This window comes from Arachis duranensis, chromosome 1, assembly GCF_000817695.3.
Source record: "Arachis duranensis cultivar V14167 chromosome 1, aradu.V14167.gnm2.J7QH, whole genome shotgun sequence".
NCBI lineage: Eukaryota > Viridiplantae > Streptophyta > Magnoliopsida > Fabales > Fabaceae > Arachis > Arachis duranensis.
In genome coordinates, this window is record NC_029772.3 from 100,251,898 (window position 1) to 100,275,596 (window position 23,699).

The window sequence follows — 23,699 nt, forward strand, 5'->3', positions numbered from 1 at the left end:
TAAATATGGATATAAATTATTATTAGCCAAATAACAAAAAATAATAATAATTATTAATCATATAACATTATTCAAAGAAAAAACAGAAGAAACCAAATTTTTAGTGAATCAATATTAGCTAATTTTTTATTCTAAAAATTTTATTTTTTAAATTTAAAATTTAAAATTTAAAATAAATAAAATAATTAAAAAAATTTTGATATTAGTTGAAATAAATTAATTTTCTTAAAGTATATACTATTTAAACATTTTTAATAACTCTCCCTTGTTACTATTATTCTCTTTTATAATCTCTCAAATGAATTTCCTAAAATATCTCCGAACACATTTAACTATGATACAATAACATATGCTTATAAAGTATACATTTCTTTATATCATAATTAATAAAATCTAGGGATAAGTACTTTTTTCGTTTCCAAGGTCTGGGGTCAAAATCAAAATCGTCTCCAATCTTTTTTTGTTATTAAAATCATCTTCAACGTCACAAAACGTTATAAAATCGTTCTTTTTACTTTAATTTTATTTTTTACCAAATTACCCTTAATAATTAATATAAATAATAAAAATAATATTAAAAAATAAAAACAAACCCTTCTCCCCTCCCCGCCCAGCGTCCAGCCCGCCACCGCCCCCGCATCCAGCCCGTTGCCACCCCTGTTTTTGCTTTCTGCCTTCTGCTTCTTTTTATTCTTTTTCTTCTTTTTCTATAAACTGGATTCTTGATGAAATTTGTTGTTGTTGATAAAATTTGTTGTTGCTAAAATTTGAATTTTTGATAAAATTTGTTGTTGATGATGATGAGGGAGTGGGGTGAGGGGTGAGGGGGTGAGAGGTGGAAGGGGGGGTTACGGTGAGGGAGTGGGGTGAGGGATGGGAGGGGAGTTACAGTGAGGGAGTGGGGTGAGGGTGTTGTTGCTGTTTGGTGGTGGTGGTGGTGGTGTTGTTGATGGTGGTGAGGAAGGTGAGGAGGAGAATGATGATGATAAGGGTATTTTGGTCTAAAGATTCGGGGAATGATGATTTTAAAGCGTTTTTAAAGATTAAGGATGATTTTAATAAAAAAAAGGTCGGGAACGATTTTAATTTCGACCCCAGACTTTGGGGACGAAAAAAATACTTATCCCTAAAATTTATTTATAAATTTGTATTATATTTTTTGTATTTTCATTCTTAATTATTTTTTATAATTTTTTTACTTATCTCCAAATACACTAAAAAAACCCCTCAAAATTACATTATACAACATGCGTTCACGAAAAAATATAAGCAAATAAATATAATTCGTTTTTTATCAAAATTTTTTAAAATAAAAAAGTTGATAAAGTGACAAAATAAAAAATTAATTATTTTTAAATTAAAATAGTTAGACACATATTTTATAAAAATTACAAAATCAACAATGATTAATCTCTTATTTTATTACTTTATCAATTTTCTCATTTTAAAAGATCGCAAAGAAATACAAGATCAGGTTGATATTATCACTGGCAAACAATTGGGAAGCATATGGTGGAAAAGCACAGTATGTGAAATGGGGAAAAGATGCTGGCCTCAATGTCTCTTCTGATGACGACTTCTTCTCACATCCAACTCTTAGAACCTACTACAAGAACCATGTTAAGGCAAGTTCTATTCCTCTAATTAATAATAAAGTACCACTTAGTCTTTTAACATTTGACATAGATAAATTTCATTAGTATCATTTAAAATGCCTTATTTTATTTTAATTTTCTAATCAAATGTTGATGATGAATGTATATATAATGTTACCTAGCAAATACTCCCACTAGAATTTAAAAGAGTTGTGAATAATACATAGTAATAATATTTATTTGTCTTTATTATATTATTAAATTTGATCGATCTCACTATATTAAATTATTATAAAAATAACTTTTTTGTTATATTATATATATTTTGGTCCTATTGTCAAATTTTTTTAAATTTGTCAATGTAAATGCTGACGTGATAAGTTAAAATATTATCTTTTAACCTTATTATTACATTAACATTTAAGGAAACAATGCAACAGTAGAATTAATAATTTTGAATATTTCTATAGACGGTGTTGAATAGAGTGAACACATTGACAAATATAACATACAAGGAAGATCCAACCATATTTGCATGGGAATTGATGAATGAACCTCGATGCACCTCAGATCCCACTGGTGATAAGCTTCAGGATTGGATACAAGAAATGGCATTCCATGTGAAGAAGATTGATGCAAAGCACCTAGTAGAAATTGGAGTTGAAGGATTTTATGGGCCCTCAACCCCTCACAGAACTCAGTTCAATCCAAATTCATATGCAACACAAGTTGGAACTGATTTCATTAGGAACCACCAGGTTCTTGGTGTTGACTTTGCTTCTGCTCACATATATGCTGACTCTTGGTATGTTATCTCCCAATTTGCTCTGCAAAACATTTTCTGAATCATGATTATATTTTAGTCTTGATTTTTTTTTATTAACCGTTAGTTATTCTAAATCTTTAAATTACAAGACAAATCAATCTCTTTGTAAATTTTAGAAGTTTAAAGTGAATACAAAAAAAAATTATCTAAAATTAATATATAAAATATCAAAAGTCTTTAATTTAAGTGAGATTGACATTTTAAAACTTATTGCTAAAGGAAAAGTATAGGGTACCAACATATTATCTGCCAACTTATTGCCAACAATGATTAATTATTATATTTTATTTAAATATATATAAAAAAATATTCAAAAAATATATTTATAAAGATATTTTTATTAAACATAACTATAAAAAAAAATATTTTTATTAAACATAGTTATAAGTTGATTGACAAAAATACTGTTCATTAGTTAGCTAAACTGTTATATGAACTAGGCATATAAGTATACAACGGACGTTGGCAATATTGGATCATAAACAATAAAACAAATATTATTATCATTATCATGATGGGTGCTAATGTTGCAGCGGCAACAGTGGCGCTCCTTCTTCTCATCACGACCATTTCGTCCTCATCGCAAGACCCACATCATAATCAGATACCACTTGGCTCAGCTCTTTACCCAACTACTCAGCCCACTTCATGGCTTTCCCCTTCTGGCCTCTTTGCATTTGGCTTTTTCCAGCAGCAGCAGGCCAATCATAATGGCGATTTTGCCCTTGGGATTTGGTTGGTTGACGGAAACAGAAGCAAAAACACAGTGGTATGGACTGCAACAAGCAATGATGATCCGCCACTCACCCCAAATGCAAAACTCGAACTAACCAAACAAGGTAAGCTTGTCCTGCAGACACAAGAGAGTAATCATCTTATTGTTAATACCAGTGAAACTGCTTACTCTGCCTCCATGCTTGATTCTGGAAACTTTGTTCTCTACGACCAGAATTCCACCATCATATGGCAGAGTTTTGACTACCCAACCGACACAATCTTGGGTGGCCAATCTCTAGGCTATGAAGCTCAACTACTCTCTGGTTTTGGCTCGTCAGCAAGTAGACGATTTATTCTCGCCATGCAGTTTGATGGCAATCTTGTTCTTTATCCAGGAGACACGGCAAAAAAACCCATCGATTCGTATTGGTCATCTGGAACTTCCTACATTCCCAGTTACAAGCATCTGTACCTTGATGCTAACCATGGCTCCCTGCTCATCAAGGACAAATCCAACCGCACCTTTCTTTATTCTGGTTCATCTTTGTCGGGAAGAGGAATCATAATATATCGTGCTACGTTGGATACTGATGGATTCTTCCGGTTGTATGCGCATGATATCAACAATGCCAACCTCGCCACTCTCGGGGCGTGGCCAGAAGGCAACAATTCTTGTTCGGTAAAGGGTATCTGTGGCCACAACAGCATCTGCGAATTCGATGGCAAGAAGCCACACTGTAAATGTCTTCCTGGATTCGACTATGTTGATCCCAAGCAACATTATATTGGTTGCAGAAGAAACATTTCCCAACCAAACTGCTCTGGCAAAGATTACATAGGGTTCTATAACATGGTTCCAGAGCCGAATTTGGTGTGGGCTGATCGTCCTTATTACGCCGCGGCCAAGAAGTCGCAGAAAGAAGAATGCGCATTCTCTTGTTTGGTGGATTGCAAGTGCTGGGCTGCTCTTTATACCAACGGGCTCTGCATCAGGCAAGAGCCCCCTCTCAGGTATGCTAGATCCACGGTGCAAGACGAACACTCCTCCGCGTTCTTGAAGGTCGGAAACATGACGCTCAATTCTCCTATGCCTGTGCCTGATCAACCACCTCAAAAGAGTAGTACCAGTAACAAAGCAATTCTACGTATTATTCTCGTTACCTCCATTTTCACTCTGATTTTCTGCTCCACTATTGGGATATCTTGCCATTTGATGTCGAAGATTCGAGTTCTCAAGTACAAGAGGCTCTTGGAGATTGGGGACTTGGGGCTGAATGAGGAAGTGGCTTTGAGGAGATTTTCATACACTGAGCTCAAGAGAGCAACCAATGGTTTCAAGCAAGAATTGGGAAAGGGCTCTTTTGGAGCAGTTTACAAAGGGGTTTTATACAAGGCGGGAAGAAGTAGGAGATTCATTGCGGTGAAGAGACTTGAGAAGTTGGTTGAAGATGGAGAAAAAGAGTTCCAAGCAGAGGTGAGAGCCATTGGAAAAACACACCACAGGAACCTTGTTCGCTTGCTTGGCTTCTGTGCCGAGGGTCCCAAAAGGCTTCTGGTCTATGAATACATGAGCAATGGTTCCCTTGGGAAGCTTCTCTTTGGCGATGAAAGGCTTCCAGATTGGGATGAAAGAGTCAGAATAGCTCTCGATATTGCAAGAGGGATCCTCTACCTGCATGAAGAATGTGAGGCACCCATCATCCATTGCGACATAAAGCCTCAAAATATCTTGATGGATGAGTTCTGGACTGCCAAAATATCTGATTTCGGGCTAGCAAAGCTTCTCATGCCGGATCAAACAAGAACCTTCACAGGGGTTAGAGGGACAAGAGGGTACTTGGCCCCTGAATGGAACAAGAACACACCAATAACAGTGAAGGCTGATATCTACAGCTATGGGATAGTGCTTCTTGAGACAGTGTGCTGCAGGAGAAACCTAGATGTTAATGTGTCAGAGCCAAATGAGATTCTTCTGTCTGGTTGGGCCTATAAGTGCTTTGTTGCTGGAGAGGTGCATAAGCTAGTTCATTGGGAAGAAGTGGATAAGAATGTTGTGGAAAATATGGTGAAGGTGGCACTGTGGTGTATCCAAGATGAACCTGTTCTCCGACCTTCAATGAAGAGTGTGGTGCTCATGCTTGAAGGGGTTACTGATGTGCCAGTTCCTCCTTCCCCAACTTCTATTTCCATGTGAAAAATAAATATTATTGTTGCTGCCTTCATGTGGTTTCGAGTTTATTTATTTTTGTTATTGTTTTTGCTCTTTTGTAAAGCAGCAGTGAAGATTGAGGTAAAATAAAGCAGGAGGGTAGTAAGTAGTAACCAATGTATGTTGCTTTCCTTCGTTATTCAACAGTTTTGTGGTTACTAATCAAATTTTAACTTGGTGAATTATCTTCCACATACATGCATGAATGAATGCTATTTGTGCTTTTGTAAATAAAATCAAACTTGTTAAACTCCCAGAGTCCCGGTAGCTTTTTGGTTTGGGAGGGTTTTTCTTTTATTCTTTTTTATGTGCAGAGTTAAATTGAATGAAAAACAAAAGATGATGACTAAATTTACAGAGAATACATGACAATCTTTACTGTTCACTATTCTCAGTATTCTGTACTATAAAAATTCAATTTTATCAACAATTTACTGGGTAATAAAAGAATATTTAGAACAAAAAAGAACGACACCGTTTCAATTTTATTCACCTCAGCTATCCATCTAAGGGTATTTCATAACTTAAGGCAAATCTGGAGTTGTAAGTATAATATGCTAAGAAAATAATTATTAGCTTAAGTCAACAATGTGTAAAGGCAAAGTTAATGTTTAAAGGACTCATAATTTTGTCTCCAAGATATAGAACCAAATCTCTATATTATTCCCTGCATGACACGGTTCATGACTTGATTACGTTTGTGTTATTAGTTGAAGACAACAGACTATGTGATATATGAATTAATATTTTTATATGCATCATAATCACAAATATTTAATTTACCAGAATTGCAAGTATTAAACAGGCCTAAACGACCCTTTAAAAGGAAAAAAGCATTGTTATTAATTTATTATAATGAACTCATTTTTATATGAAATAATAAAGTAAAATAGAACATGTCATTTTACTGTTTACTTTGTTAATATCAAAAAGCAAAGAATAGAAGAAACCAAGACTGATATAGAATTTGACTTAAGCATTGCATCATAGCCATAGGAGTAATTGAAGGGCTCTTTCAAGTGTAGAACACGGCATAACTCAGTGCCTGATTTTTTGTGTTCATGGATTTATGGGTGATTTGATTATTTATTGGTTTATTATAATAATAATCTTAGTCTTTTACATACTGACTGACATTCTTCCACAAAATATATAAACAGTGACGTTTGTGAGGAAAATGAAGATTGCAGAAAATAATTGGTCCTGCTCTAATATTGGTATTTGATAGTGAAATCAACCTAAGATATTTCAACCAACTAAACGGGCTTGTTATTCTTGCTTCGACACATGACACTTGATAATACAGTTAGTTCAGCAACGCGCCATAGCCATAGGATGAATGAAGAACACGGCATACATATCATTCATTCATATCTCTTACTATAACTAAGCAATAATCCATCTTCTCAATTTTATCATCTTTCTGTTATTTTATTGTCACCCTTTTTCCGCTATTTTGAATATTATTTTATGAAACTATTCTTAGATAAACGGATGTAACTAATTTGCATTATGGTTTTTATGATTTAGATTTCAAATATTTTGATTCTGATCGATAATAAACTAAACTAAGAAAATCTGTTTAATATCTATTTATTCACTAGACTAATATAAGTTGATTATTTTCTTTCATTTTAGTCATGAATTGGATAACCTCCAATCTTAAGGTTACATACTCACACACACCACACCCACACACATAATATCCTCTTTTTTTAAGGTTTAATATCTATTTATCTACTAGACTAATATAAGTTGATTATTTTCTTTCATTTTTTTTATTTTGGTCGATGAATTGGACAACCTCCAATCCTAAGATTACACACTCACACACATAATATCCCCTTTTTTTGGTCAAGTTTGCATAAAATGAAGCTCGAATCTAAGACCTCTTAGTAAGAAAGGAAAATTTGTACTACTTGAGCAAAGGCTCATTGGCATTTTCTTTCATTATTTTTGTGTTGGTTTTCTTTCCCCCTTTAATGTTTTTTTTTTTTGGCATTGGGTCTGTATTAATTCTTTTTTTCTGGACTTTTGGATCTGATTTGGACCAGCAACATTTTGTTGACAAGTTTATTTTTGGACTTTTTGTTAAGAAAAAAAAAAGAAATTAAATTATTAAAATGCTGATCTTATTTTTGTTGTGTTGACTATGTTCTATACTATATGCATCTTCATTTTTTGGATAACTTTCCAAGAGAAGTGGGTCAGCTTTTGGCTAATGATGCAAGAGGGGTCTTGGTACCCCGTAGTGTAACTGTTTAGTGTTTTTTTCCTTTAGGCCTTAGGCCTCGTTTGTAAACCAAAAAAAAAATTACTAGACAAGAACACTGCATTAAGATTATTTTCTGCAGTTTAAACTTTAAAGATCTTACTTTGTGGTCCCGTAATATCTGAGTATAATTAAATGGCAACTATTCAAAATGAAAATGGCAAAAACATTTTTTTTATAAAGATGTTTTATTTAAAAGTGTGATTTATTTATTTAGTCACATTTTAAACAAAGACAATATTTTTATATAATATCAAAATCTAATTATATAATTCATCATCTAAAGATAAATTTTTTTTTTCACAAAAAGACAATTATAAAGTCTTCATTGTAGTGTCTACCTAATTAAATTTACTGTAGTATATACTATTATATATCCAGCTGCTATGTATGGCAATGTCAAATAATGATGTGAACATGTGACATTAGCACTCAATCAATGGAAGCTAACTAACTAACTAATGGTTAGAAATTTCAGACAGTGAAATAAATGTAATATCTTATTACAAAGCATAAATATCTGGTACAATATTGCAACGAATTGTATTCTTTTGACATGCTTAAAAACTAAAAAGGATTAAATCCAACTATTACTGACTCTTTTTTAGCCTTGATCATGTAAATACCAAATTGAAGTTGCATTCCCATGAAGTATTGTTTTCTTCAAGTTTTGGCCATGCATAATCATTAATCTTTGCTTCATTAGAGACTTAATCCAGACAAGAAGCGAACTAAGACATGAATCAAATCTTACATTGGTTGCTAGGCTCTTTGAAAGTAAAGAATGCAGCAACAATGCACATAACTATATTTAATAAATCAACTCAGGGGAGGCAGCAACATTAACATTTTTTGTCACATGGAATTAGAAGTTGGGGAAGGAGGAACTGGCACATCAGTAACCCCTTCAAGCATGAGCACAACACTCTTCATTGAAGGCCGGAGAACAGGTTCATGTTGGATACACCACAGTGCCACCTTCACCATATTTTCCACAACATTCTTATCCACTTCTTCCCAATGAACTAGCTTATGCACCTCTCCAGCAACAAAGCACTTATAGGCCCAACCAGACAGATGAATCTCATTTGGCTCTTACACATTAACATCTAGGTTTCTTCTGCAACACACTGTCTCAAGAAGCACTATCCCATAGCTGTAGATATCAGCCTTCACTGTTATTGGTGTGTTCCTGTTCCATTCAGGGGCCAAGTACCCTCTTGTCCCTCTAACCCCTGTGAAGGTTCTTGTTTGGTCCGGCATGAGAAGCTTTGCTAGCCCGAAATCAGATATTTTGGCAGTCCAGAACTCATCCATCAAGATATTTTGAGGCTTTATGTCGCAATGGATGATGGGTGCCTCACATTCTTCATGCAGGTAGAGGATCCCTCTTGCAATATCGAGAGCTATTCTGACTCTTTCATCCCAATCTGGAAGCCTTTCATCGCCAAAGAGAAGCTTCCCAAGGGAACCATTGCTCATGTATTCATAGACCAGAAGCCTTTTGGGACCCTCGGCACAGAAGCCAAGCAAGCGAACAAGGTTCCTGTGGTGTGTTTTTCCAATGGCTCTCACCTCTGCTTGGAACTCTCTTTCTCCATCTTCAACCAACTTCTCAAGTCTCTTCACCGCAATGAATCTCCTACTTCTTCCCGCCTTGTATAAAACCCCTTTGTAAACTGCTCCAAAAGATCCCTTTCCCAATTCTTGCTTGAAACCATTGGTTGCTCTCTTGAGCTCAGTGTATGAAAATCTCCTCAAAGCCACTTCCTCATTCAGGCCCAAGTCCCCAATCTCCAAGAGCCTCCTGTACTTGAGAACTCGAATCTTCGACATCAAATGGCAAGGTATCCCAATAGTGGAGCAGAAAATCAGAGTGAAAATGGAGGTAACAAAAACAATATGCAGAATTGCTTTGTTACTAGTATTCTTGATGATCTTATGAGAAAGTGGAGTCTCAGGCACAGGCTCACTACTAACATGAATCAAGTTCAAGTTTCCTACCTTGAAGAATTTCAAGGAGGGTACTTCTTCGTTCAACTGTACCCTTCTTGCATATCTGAGAGGGGTTTGCTGCTTCATACAAATCTTGCTACTCTGATCATAAGAAGCAGCCCAACAATTGCAATCTATAAAACAAGAAGAAGAGCAATGTTCCTCATCTGCCATCTGTGCCTGAAAATAAGACCGGTCACCATGCCAGGCCAATTTATCCAAAGAAACCATCCTGTAAAACTCTTCCTCACTACACTTGTCTTCTGAGAAGTTTCTTTTGCAGCCAAGACTGTTCTGGTTCGGATCAAGGTAATCAAATCCCGGAAGACAATAGCAAAATGGATTCTCATCAGCCAGTGCACAGTAACTGTTGAAGCCGCAGAAGCCCTTCACAGAACAAGAATTATCAGGCCATGTTTTTACTATGCTGATGACTTTGTTAGCCATGTCATGAGCATAGAGTCGAAAAACTCCATCAAAATCCAGAGTTGCACGATAAATAATTGTGTTCTTGTTCTTGTTCTCATTCTCAGCAGCAACAAAAAGACTCCGAATGGGCATCAAATTAGTGTCGTTCCTAATAAGTAGAGAGCCTGTTGTATGGTTGAGGTAAAGATGATAGGTGAAGGTGCAAGAAGCACTGGTGCTGGTGCCGGTGACAAAGTAAGCATCAGAAGGGTAAGGGAGGCTTTTGAGAGGGTAAGAGTCAAGGTTGTTATGTCTCTGCATGATGAGATAGAAAAGCCCAATTGATGAATGGTCTGTTTTGGAGACATCAGAGATCAATTTGTTTTCATTGATCAACCTTTGTCCTCCTAAAATGGTGTCACTTGGGTGATCAAAGCTCTACCATACGACACCATTGAAAGCATTATAGATCACAAAGTTACCGTCATCCAGCATGGAAGCTGAAGCTGCTTCTTCTCCAAGGTTTGAAAATGAAAAGTTAGTGATATTGAGTGCTGCTTCTTCTTCTTGGCGAAGAAGCAAGCCCTGTGTGGTTAGCTGCAAGGTGGAGGTAGAGGGAAGTGGCGAACCGTCGCGGTTAGCGGTCCAGACCACCGTGTTGTCGGTGTCGAGAAGCCATATTCCAAGAGCGTAGCCATAACGGTGAGGATAAAAACCAAATGCAAAATTGCCAGGACTTGATGACCATGAACATGGATTGTTGCTATTACTATTATTACCTTTGGGAGAGAGTGATTTGCCCAACCCAATGATACTCTCAACAGCTGTGGCTTCATTTGCTATTAGTATTAGCAGCAAGAACAGAACAAGAATGATGGAAATGGTAGCCATGAGCAGCTTGAGAATTAGCATGAGCATGAACATGTTCACTCTTAAACTAAATTAATTTCCATCAATTAAGGAGAGGGTCCCACTCCAACATGTCGTATTGACTGGTAATTGGAAGGGACTAGGACTGCCAATTCATCCGAGTTTAGAGTTATCCTATCATATCCTATTTTATTCTATCTGCACCTTATATATAAGTATAACACATATTTTATAAATTAAATATAATAAATATATATCAAAAGTATCATAATAATTATAAAAAATTTCAGTTATAAATATTAAAATTCTAAAACTTATATATATTAATACTCTTATTACTATATTATTTGGTTTACTTATGAATGTTACATAATACTCTACTATTCTTTATTTCTTAATCTCTCATATCAATTAGCGAAAACTCTTTTAAGTATGTTTAAAATTACCATATTTTTTTACTAAATACATTTAAATATATCATGATTATAAAATTAATTCATAATTTTATATTTATATTTATTGTATTTTTCATTCTCATTCATTTTTCTAAACCCAAGTAAGTTTAAATTTGACATCCTTATTAGCTATATTCAAATATATCATGGTTATAAAACTAATTTATATTTTTGGTGTTTCTCGTTCTTATTCATTTTTTTTAATTTTTCTTTAATTATTTACAACCCAATGAACATCATATAAAAAGACAAAGTAGAACAACTAAAACAAATATAAAAATAAAAGCAACAAATAAAGATTTAATTTTTTACATCACTAATATAAAAGGTGTATGCCTTTTTTTAATAAATAAATTCAAATTTTTAAATTAATAAATTATATTTTAATTTATATTATATTATAGTTGAATAATTATATGAAATTATATACAAATTATTAAATAAATATTTTGCAAACTGTATTATTTTTACTACCAAATAATTCAAATTTAATATTAGTTTACCATTATCTAATCAATTTCTAAATAATATAGTACTTATTAGAATATATTATACAGTATAATTAATTTACATTTTCACACATCACAAGAATTTCACTCTAATATTTTTTAAAAGTTGATACAAAGTCATTCTACATTCAAATGATAATACATAGATTGTTTATAATTTTGCCATGTAAACATATTATGGTAGATGTCACTTTATTATTTATAATACATAGCATATACCTAACTCTTTCAATCAGTGTTCTATTCATTCTTTTTGTCAAACTATTCAACTGAGGTATTTTAGGAGGTGTCTTTTTATGCCTAATGTCTTGCTACTTGTAATACTCATCAAATGGTTCACAATACTCACCACCATTATCAGTGCGAATACATTTAAACTTTTTACCTGTTTGCCTCTCAACCAAAGCTTGGAATTGTTTGAACTTTTTCAAAGCTTAGTTCTTTGTTTTCAAAGCATAAGTCCAGAACTTTTTTGAATGATCATTAATAAAAGTAATAAAGTAAATAGCTTCACTAAAAGACTGTACTTTCAAAGAATCACAAATATCGGAGTGCACCAATTCCAAGAAGTCTGATTTTCTTGAAGGTTGATGCTTCTTGAAGAATAATCTTCTTTGTTTGCCAGTCATGCAATGAGAACATTTTTCCAACTCTGTATTCTTCAAACCTGAAAGAGCGTCCTTTCAAGCTAAATAGTTAAGTTCTTTTTCACTAATATAACCAAGTCGTCTGTGCCACAAGCTACAAACTTCTTTACTTTCAATCGCTTTCACACTACCTTTTGCAATTATGGCATGCATCACATACAAATTTGAAGTACTTTTTTCTCGAGCCACCATTAAGTTACCTTTAATAAGCTTCCATTGTCCAAAGCCAAAAGTGTTAACAAAGCCTTTATTATCAAGCCTTTTATCTGAAATCAAATTCAAGCGAACATCTGGAGCGTGTCTAACATCTTTGAGTAACAACTTCATTTCTATATTAGTCTCAAGACAAACATCTCCTACACCAACAACCTTGGCCAAGCCATCATTACCCATTTTAAGCACTCCAAAATTACCTGGAGTAGTATAAGAAGTGAAAAACTCCTTATTCGGTGTAACATGTATTGAGGCGCCACTATCAATTACCTAGCTGAACTCATCATCAGAAACAAGATTGACCTCATGGTTGTCAAACTCGCGAGTTAACCCTAAACTCGTACGAGTTTACAAGTTTAGGTAGTAGAATCGAGTTGACTCGGACACAAACTCGTTTTTGGGTAGACTCGGGTTGACTCGGCTAGACTCGAACAAAATCGCTCAAACTCGCGAGTTTGCTAGCGAGTCAGCGAGTTTGATAGCGGTGCCCATTTTCGCCAAAACGGCGTCGTTTTGGGCCAAAAAAACCTATAGCTAACCCATACCCAGTAACCCAGCCCTAATTCGAAACCCTCACACTCCAGTGACTCCACGAACTCGAAGCCCTCACCAAGCCTCACTCTCTTCTTCTTCTCCAACGGCGCTGAATCGCCACCATTGTCTGCAAAGTTGTCTGCGCCGCCACGCAGTGGCCGAACGCCGGACGGATTCCTCATCCCTCGCCTGTCGCCTCGCTTCATCCCTCATCCCTCATCTCACGCAGAGTCGCAGAGCCCACCAGGCCACCACCGTCCACCACACAGTGAAGGTTCCTCCTTCCTCGTCGACACCACCCCACCACCACGCAGAGGCCACGCAGAGTCGCAGAGCCCACCACCACGCAGTGAAGGTTCACCGCCCCCTGTTCTGTGGTCGTCGGCCGTCGCAGTCCTCCGTGTTCTGCTTCACTGCGTTTGCCTCCCCTCCCCTGTTCGTTGCCCTTGTTCAGTTGTTCTTCACTGCCGATCTGCTTCAATTCTGCCAATCTCCAAGGTAATTTTTGTAAACAAATTCAAATATTAACAATTTTGGTATCAATTCTGCAATTTTGGTTCTTCCCTTATCTGTGTTTGTTATGTTGAAAAAAAATTAAACTGATGCTGTTAATGACTTAATGTGTCTGCCCTGATCTACATTTAGTTAGTGGATAAATTAAATTTTGGTTCTGCCCTGATCTGCGTTTGATATGTTGAAAAAAATTAAACTGATGATGTTAATGACTTAATGTGTCTGCCCTTATCTGTATTTAGTTAGTGGATTAGTGGATAAATTAAATTTTGGTTCTGCCCTGATCTGCGTTTGATATGTTGAAAAAAAATAAACTGATGTTGTTAATGTGTCTGCCCTGATCTGCATTTAGTTAGTGGATAAATTAAATTTTGGTTCTGCCTTGATCTGCATTTGATTTTTGTTAATTTGTCTGAATATCTGACTGAGACTCTGAAGTCTGAAATGTTAGTGCTACTATGTTAGTTTATTTACTGTTAGTTATTAATTTAGTTAGTGGATAATCTGAATCTGAATTTGTTAGTAGATAATCTGAATCTGAATTTGTTATCTGGGTTGTTGATTTTTAGGGATAAAAATACAAAATGTCTAAGAATATTGGTTCAGGGACAGGGTCTTCGCTTCCTAGTATTTCTAGACCTACACCTGCTGTTTCTAGGAGGAAAAATGCAATTGGAAATAGAAGTGATATAGGATGGAAACATGGGATTGATGTTCAAGGCAATGGTAAAAAAGTGAAGTGTAATTATTGCTCAAAGACTATAAGCGGAGAAATTTATAGATTCAAGCATCATCTTGCCAGTACTAAAGAGGATTCAGAGCCTTGTGCTTCAGTACCTGAAGAAGTTAAGGCTGTGATGTTGAAAGTCTGTGTGGAGGCTAAAGAAGCATCATTGAAAAAGAGAAGATTCGGTGATGATGAGGATTATCCTGAACAAACAGAAAAGGAGAAGGACAATTCTCAACAAAAGGAGAAAGATATTCACAACTTTGTCACAAAAGGAAAAGGGGCTCAAGTTCAATCAACAATAAATCAAATAATGAAGAAGGATCTAAAGGAACAATGTGATCAACAATGTGCCATATTTTTCTATACAAGTTCTATTCCTTTCAAGTAAACTTGTACGAGTCTATGAGTCGAGTCTAGGTCAGCTCCACGAGTTTACCTAGACTCGCGAGTTTGACAACCTTGATTGACCTTGTACTCATAATCAGCAATATCAACAGTAAGAAGATCATCTGAAATAGAAGATACACGATCATTACCACTATCATCCTTCTTTTCTTGCTTACCTTTGTTTTTCTTTTTCCAAAGAAAGTAATATTTTTTAACGTGACCCATTTTGTGATAGTAGTGACACTCAACATTTTTGTATCTTCCCTTGGATTTGCTCCTGCTTTTACCTCTACCCTTTTGAACTCTATTCTGATTTCTCCCCCTAGTTTCAGTGACTAACATTTAAGAGTGTGACGAAGAATTCTGCGTCTTCGTTCTCATTTCTTCATTTAAAATGCCACCTTTAACAAGTTGCATGCTCACTTTACCATTCGGAGCATAATTAGTAAGAGAGATACGTAATGCCTCCCAAGAATCTGGTAGACTATTTAGCAACCACAATCCTTGAACCTCATCTTCAAACTTGATTCTCATGCTTGACAACTGATCCAGAACCCCTTGAAATTCATTCAAGTGATCTAATACTTGTGACCCCTCATTGTATCTTAAATTCTACAACATATTCAACAAGTATAATTTATTATTGTCAGACTTAGAAGCTGTTCATACCCTAGATCGAGCTGTCCGACCCGAGATGTTCTACAGACAAAGCGACCGACCTCTTCTCAAAGAGCTCGGCCAAGTCATAGGAAAGCCCAACAAAGGGCCCAAATAGAGGAACACGTCCCAAATCCAAGGGCAGCCCAAGCCCGTAGAGATAAAGGCGGTTTCCTTGAAGATACGAGGACCCCAATCAAAGATAAGATAAAGATAAGATAAAGATAAGATAAGATAACTAACTTATCTCATCTAAAGAGGTCACTCTACACCATTATAAATACACTAGAGCACCCAGGTATAACTCATACTCTGATTCTACTCAATACCTGCTTAATACCCTTGCTAACTTAAGCATCGGAGTCCCTTGCAGGTACCCCCCACCCTCCGGGGACAAAGGATCAGCACCATCACCAAGTCGGATACAACAGCCCCGACCAGCACAGAAGATCTCGTCCCAGATCGACCTACAGTTTCAGGTAACCCCCGAAACATTGGCGCCGTTGCTGGGGACCCGGAAGTCATCCCATTACCATGGCGGATGATCATGACAACGATCACACCTTAGATCTAGAAGAAAGAACGCTGCATAAAAATGCGGACTCCACACCAAAAAGATACTCCCCAAATCAACAATAAGAACTCCCCAAATGAGGGAGCCCTGGATGCATTTCAAGAACGGTTAAAATAACTTGAGGAAGACGCTCTACGTCAACGAGAGGCCGAGAAGGATCTACAAAGAGAAATAAGGCAACGCCGGGAATTGGAGAACAAACTCCTAAAACTTGAAGCCGATGTCAAGACTAAAGCCAGCCGATCAACTCCCGAAGATAGCACCCGCAAGGAGCAAGATCCATTCACCAAGGAGATCATGAAGACAAGAATCCCAAAAGTCTTTAAACTCCCAGACATGACCTTGTACGATGGCACTAAGGATCTCAGCCATCATCTCAGCAACTTCAGGAGCAGAATGTATCTCACAGACGCCTCAGATGCAGTTCGTTGCAAAGCCTTTCCAACTACTTTAACAAAAACAACAATTAGATGGTTTGACAACCTCCCTCCTAGATCCATCTTGAGTTTCGACGACATGGCCAAGAAATTCCTGGCCAGATTCTCCATCCAAAAGGACAAAGCTAAACACACGCCGAGCTTACTGGAAATCAGACAAGGAGAAAGGGAAACCCTGCGCAACTACATGGAGAGATTCAACAAGACATGCATGGATTTACAAAACCTGCCAACAGAAGCCGCCATCATGGTCCTCATTAATGGCCTGCGAGAAGGGCCTTTTAGTCAATTTATATCAAAGAAGTACCCCACGTCTCTAAACGAGGTGCAAGAACGAGCGGAAAAGTACATCAACATGGAAGAAAATTCCCGATTAGGAGAGACCTCAAAGGCCGGGTTCACCTCTCGGGATAAAAACAAAGATTCCAGAAAGAAGGAAGATCGCCATGGAGAGAAAATCAAAAAATACCACAATTACACCCCTCTTCGGGTGTCTCTTGTGGATGTCTACAGAGAGGTTTGCAACACAGAAAAAATACTACCAGCTCAACCACTCAAAGGCAAAATAGGAGGAGGAAACCGGGTTGAATATTGTGAATACCATCGGATCCGCGGGCATTCCACCAATGAGTGTTTTGACTTAAAAAATATCATAGAAAAGCTCGTACGAGAAGGAAAGCTAGATCGATACCTGGCCACCCATGAGGATGAACAAAGGAAAAGAAGAAGAGCAGAAGATGCCGGACCAACTGCGCGATCATCCCGGACACCAGAAAGACATGTCCACATGATACACGACGGATTCGCCGGGGGAGAAATCTCCAAATCATCCCGCAAAAGACATCTCAAAGACGTGTATCACATCGCAGAAAAGGAGGAAGCACCCGACAGTGAGAATTCTAAAGCTGAGCCACCCGGCTGGAACAATGATGATCAACTTGAAGACGGGTGTAGAAACAAGATTTGGGATCCGGGAATATATGAGGATCAATTTTGGGAGCTCAAAGCTTGTCAAGAACTCCATCAAAGCTTGAGGAATTTACTTAGTATGGATAGAGCTTATTGGAAGACCAAGTATTGGTGGAAGTTTCAGGATGAGTTCAAGCACAAGCCGCCATAACAAGGAGCTCGCCAAATGTCCAACTTAAGGACTTTAACTAAAAGTGCTAGGTGGGAGACAACCTACCATGGTATGATCGTTCCCTTTTCAGTTTTAATTCTAGTCTGTTTTGTTTGTTTTTGAGTTTTGATTGAACCTGGAATCATGCATACTTGAATAGCATTCATATTAAGCATTGTATTCTGCATACTGCATTATAAAAAAAAATTCGCACGCGACACGTCCGCGTCGCAGGTGCTTCAGGGAGAAACGAAAAGTGAACAGAAAGTCACGCGAGAGCGTGGCTAGAGGCGTGCCTTTGGCACAAATTTGACCCACGCGACCGCGTCGCTGACGCGTCTGCGTCATGTGGGAAAAATGCCTCCTACGCGTCCGCGTCACCCACGCGAATGCGTGCCTTGTAAATCGACGTAAAAAGGGTGTATGGCCAAAAGTTGAGCTGGATCGTGGCTGGACTCGTGCTAGAAGCACAAGCCTTACCACGCGGACGCATGGCTGACGCGTCCGCGTCAGATCCCTATAATGGCCACTCACGCGATCGCATCGACCACGCGATCGCGTCACCCTGGAATTTGGCAATAATGAATTTTGAACAGAGAGTTGTGCGAACGCGAGGCTGCCCTCGCGCCAATCGCACAAATCAGGTCACGGGATCGCGTGATCCACGCGTCCGCGTCACCTGACCTTATCACGCACCACGCAACCGCGTCACTCATGCGTCCACGTCACATGCGATGCACAGCTTATCCAAATCAGTGCCAATTATCTTATCTTTTCTTTTCTAATCCTGATTTCTTCTATCTTTTCCTCTTTCTTTCTTACTTTAGTTCTTTCACTTCTCATTCTTTTTCACCTTCATTCTATTTTTCTTAATTTATTTGCATATTTCATTCATTGTATTTTAATTTTGTGCATATTTTTCTTTTCTTTTCTAAATTTATTATTTTTCCATCGGTGTTACTTGTTCATATTCAACTGTTGTGTCTTTTCTGGTATTATTTTGGTGCTCAGTGACTTGTTTTACACTGTTGGGTAATATTATTTAAATCAATGTTAATCTTTTACGATACTTGTATTAATTTTGCATTGACATGAATTTATACTGTCTTTCATTACCCACACTCTTCCCCTATGTTGCAAATTTTTGTACTCTTGATTTGCCATGTGCTTCTACTGTTTTATCACTTACATGTTGAAGCTTCCATGTAAATGAGACCCTTATCAATTGGCATTAACCCACCCATACTTTATTTATTTTCTTATCTTTATTCCTGGGTTACTTTTCTTCCCTTTTCTTTCAGGATGGCCACCCGGAAGGGAACTGGAAGACGTTTACACGGGGAGACAGACAAGTCCATCTGCACGATCTTTGGAGAAAGGCGCCAGTTGGAACCGCCCGTCCACCTGCACATCTCAGCATGCACCGAGGACGGTGCAATCTTTAAGTGTGGGGAGGTCGATACCAATCTCCATGGGTTAGCTATTCTCTTCTCAACACCAATGTTTTATTTTATTTGTTAGTTCATTGTTGCATTTGCATGTTTAATTGCATATTTGTTTGATTTTATGCATATTCTACTTGGTTGAGAAATAATAAATTTCTTTTTAAGACCCAATTTTTGAAAAAATTTCACTAATTTAAAATCAAAATTTTTCATGTTAAATTTGTTTGAAGTTGTATTTGAAACATGGTTTTTCAGCCAAAGAACACATAACCTGTGAGATTTTGAGCTTAATTGTATGGTTACATTATTTAACCATAAAATTTTATTCTTGTGTGTTTTTCTTCTCTATAATTATAATCTTTATTTTGTTCCATTCTATATGTCCAATATTTAGTGTATTTACATGTTTGCATATGATTGAGGCCATTATTTGATTTTAGCTCACTTATCCCAAATAAGCCTACCCTTTACATCACCCTTGTTAGCCACCTTGAGCCTTTTAATCCCCTTCTGTTCTATAACCACATCATTAGCCTTAAGCAGAAAAACAAAAGTAAAAATCCCAAATTGAATTTTTGGTTAGCTTAAGATAGAGATTATGTATCAACTAAGTGTGGGGAAATTGTGGGAACATGGGTTAATAAAGGGAATGTATCATGTTGCTAATTTTGAAGATTGAGAAATTTGGGAACCTACTCATGTAAAACAGAAAATCAAAAAAATTCCATATGCATTGATATGATATTTCAGTTTTTACTTTTCAAAAAAAGAGAGAGAGAGAGAAAAAAATATATTCAATAAATAAATAAATAAATAAGGGGATAAAATTACCCCAATATTAAGTCTAATGAAAAATCAATGCATATGTGATACAAGTTAAGAGAAAAGTTAATACATGAGTATGTGAAATATGCAAAAGTGGGAAAATTATGGGTAGCTAAGCATGAATTAGAATTATATAGAGTATACGTATGTTAGGTGGAAGTTTAGGTTAATTAAAAATTCATATTATAGCTCACTTGGCCATACATATGTCCTCACCCTTACCTTAGCCCCATTACAACCTTGAAAAGACCTCATGATGTTTGCATTGGTACATTAAATACTTGTTGATTGGTTAGATGAAGAACAAGGTTTAGAAAGCATGATTAGAGAATAGTAGAGTGAATTACCCTATACACTTGAGAGATTAGAGTGCATATACACTACCAGTGAGGGTTCAATGCTTGATTCTATGTCCCCTGCTTTTCATGAGCTATCTTCTTACAAGTTTACTTGCTTTTTATTGTATGATTTGAATTAGTGGAATTTGAATTACTTTTGTCTTGAAGAACTTATTTACTCTTAACCAAGTAAGTAAAAGCATTTAGCATGTAGTTACATTCATAGGTTGCATTTCATGCATTCTACCATTCCTCTTCACTTTTATAGCTTCTCTTGGGCTTAGCATGAGAACATGCTAATGTTTAAGTGTGGGGAGGTTGATAAACCACTATTTCATGGTTTATCTTGTGCTCAATTGAGTGGTTTTTATCAACTCTTCACCCACTTATTCATATTATTCGCATGTTTTACGTTTTCCTTCCTGATTTTGTGCTATGATTGAAAACATGCTTCTTTGACCTTTAAATTACTAACTTCAATCCTCTCTTATTACCATTAGATGCCTTCATATGTGTGTTAAGTGTTTTCAGAGATTATAGGGCAGGAATGGCTTCGAGGATGGAAAGGAAGCATGCAAAAGTGGAAGGAATACAAGAAGTTGAAGGAACTGCAAAGCTGTCAGCCTGACCCTCTCGTACTAAAACGATCATAACTTGAGCTACAGAAGTCCAAATGATGTGGTTCCACTTGCGTTGGAAAGCTAACGTCCGGGCTTCGATTTGATATATAATTTGCCATAGTGGCCGTACAGATAGGCGACGCGAATGCGTGCTCCACGCGGACGCGTCGCAGTGACGAAAATCAGCGTGACAGATTTCTTCTCCAGCGATTTCTGGGCTGTTTTCGACCCAGTTTGCGGCCCAGAAAAACAGATTAGAGGCTATAAAGTGGGGAAATCCATTCATTCAGAAGGATCAGCTCATAATTTGAAATTTTAGATGTATTTTTTAGTGAGAGAGGTTCTTTCCTCTCTCTTAGGATTATGATTAGGATTTTTAGAAATTAGGAATTTTTATTATTTCAACTCCCAATTTTTCTTCTTCATCACAGGTTCAATATTCCTTTTACTTTTTGTTTCTCTTTCACTTTCAGATATTTTGATGCTTGTATTACTTATGTTGCCTATTTGGCTTATGAACTTTTCCATGTTAGATTTGACTGCTTTGAATTAATGTTATTTGAGGTATTTCAGTTTATTATTGCTCCCTTTTATTTACGTTACTGTTGCTTCCAATCTGAAGACATTTTTATTCCAGTAGACTTACTTTTCTCCTTTTGGTCTTGGTTAGGAAATCAGTAACTCAGGAGTTATTAGACTCAATGTGATCGATAATTGTTATCTTTGCTAATTAGCTTGAACTTCAATAATCCCAATCTTTTTCTAGGAATTAACTAGGATTTGAAGATCAACTTAATTAGTCACCTGACCTTCCCTTGCATTAGCAAAGGTTAATTAAGTGGAATTAAGATTCGATTTTCATCATCATTGATAAGGATAACTAGGATAGGACTTCCAATTTCTCATACCTTGCCAAAAGTTTATTTTACAGATATTTATCTATTTTAACTGCAATTTAAATTACTTGTTCCTCGTCTTTAAAAACCCCAATTTACAATCTTCATAACCAATAATAAGAACAAACCTCCCTGCAATTCCTTGAGAAGACGACCCGAGATTTAAATACTTCGGTTATCAATTTATTTAGGGGTTTGTTACTTGTGACAACCAAAACATTTGTAAGAAAGGACTTTTGTTAGTTTAGAAGCTATACTTGCAACGGGAATTTATTCTGAATTCTAGACCACGCAAAAGTTCTCTCTTCACCGGTACAACAAAGGTGCAGAAAGCTAGGACTAGAACGCTCTCAAGCGGTGGAAAAACAGGTACGAGCTCTACTGGAGGCAGGCTTCATAAGAGAAGTCAAATACCCGCTATGGCTTGCTAATGTCGTTTTGGTAAAAAAGTCAAATGGGAAGTGGAGAATGTGCACCGACTATACCGATCTCAACAAAGCTTGCCCGAAAGATCCTTATCCGCCCTCAAACATTGACGCACTAGTAGATGCCTCCTCCGGATACAAATACCTCTCCTTTATGGATGCGTACTCGGGATATAACCAAATCCCAATGTACCCACCCGACCAAGAAAAAACCTCTTTCTTAACCCCAAAGGCAAATTACTGTTACATTGTTATGCCATTCGGTCTCAAAAATGCGGAAGCCACTTACCAAAGATTAATGAACAAAATTTTTTCGGATCACATCAGAAAGATCATGGAGGTCTACGTAGACGACATGCTAGTGAAGACACAAAACGAAGAGATGTTATTATCCGACCTGACACAAGTATTCAACACCATAAGACGACACGACATGCGACTCAATCCCACGAAATGTACCTTCGCAGTGGAAGCTGGTAAATTCTTGGGTTTTATGATCACACAGAGAGGAATCGAGGCAAACCCGGACAAGTGCAGGGCCGTACTCGACATGAAAAGTCCGACTTGTATCGAAGAGGTACAACAACCAAACGGGCGGTTGGCAGCCTTGTCCAGATTCCTGGCTGGATCAGCAATAAGATCTCTCCCCTTCTACGCCACTCTAAGGAAGGGAAAGGAGTTTGAATGGACAGCTGAGTGTGAGCAAGCCTTCCAAGACTTTAAAAATTTTCTGGGACGGCCACCTATATTAAGTCGGCCACGGGAAGGAGAACCACTCATCTTGTACCTTGCAGTGGGAAATCGGGCAATAGCCTCAGCACTGGTCCGAGAAGACAACAGTGGGCAACAACCCATATACTTTATCAGCAAAGCGTTACAAGGGTCCGAGCAGAACTACCAGAAAATAGAAAAGTTCGCTTACGCTCTCATAATGACATCTCGACGACTTCGCCCATATTTCCAGTCTCACACCATTAAAGTTCGGACCAACCAGCTCATAAAAGGAATCTTACAGAAAACAAACTTGGTAGGCAAAATCTTGCAATGGGCAGTCGAGTTGTCCGAATTCGACCTTCAATACGAAGCTCGGACGGCCATCAAATCTTAATATCTGGCTGACTTCATTGCGGAATTTACGGACACACCAGAAATCCCCGCAGAATGGAATCTATATGTGGACGGCTTCTCAAATAAAACGGGAAGTGGCGCATGCATAATAATTGAAAGCGACCAGGGGACCCAAATTAAACTCTCCCTCAAATTTGAGTTCCCTACTTCAAATAATCAAGCGGAATATGAGGCACTACTAGCTGGTTTGAAGCTGGCTAGGGAGGTTGGAGCTCAAAAACTTATCATCTTTAGCGGCTCACAGGTAGTCACTTCACAAATAACAGGAAGCTACCAAGCCAAAGATCCCACTATTAAAAAGTACTTGGACAAAACCAGGGAACAACTCAGACAACTCGGAGAGTATGAGATTCA

General features: G+C 37.1%; 2 protein-coding genes and 1 pseudogene across 2 annotated transcripts; 2 read left to right on the forward strand and 1 right to left on the reverse strand.

Moving 5' to 3' along the window:
• The first annotated feature begins 949 nt into the window (after positions 1–949).
• Positions 950–2,440, forward strand: LOC107471502 (mannan endo-1,4-beta-mannosidase 6-like). Its single transcript, XM_016090986.1, has 3 exons — positions 950–964; positions 1,452–1,625; positions 2,066–2,440. The coding sequence occupies exons 1-3, from the start codon at positions 950–952 to the stop codon at positions 2,438–2,440; spliced, it is 564 nt and encodes a 187-aa protein (XP_015946472.1).
• Positions 2,441–2,890: 450 nt separating this feature from the next.
• On the forward strand, positions 2,891–5,521 carry LOC107470047 (G-type lectin S-receptor-like serine/threonine-protein kinase LECRK1). Its single transcript, XM_016089431.3, has one exon. The coding sequence runs from the start codon at positions 2,933–2,935 to the stop codon at positions 5,330–5,332; it is 2,400 nt and encodes a 799-aa protein (XP_015944917.1). The 5' UTR covers positions 2,891–2,932; the 3' UTR covers positions 5,333–5,521.
• A 2,872-nt stretch (positions 5,522–8,393) lies between these two features.
• On the reverse strand, positions 8,394–12,896 carry LOC107471495 (G-type lectin S-receptor-like serine/threonine-protein kinase LECRK3; annotated as a pseudogene).
• Positions 12,897–23,699: the final 10,803 nt, after the last annotated feature.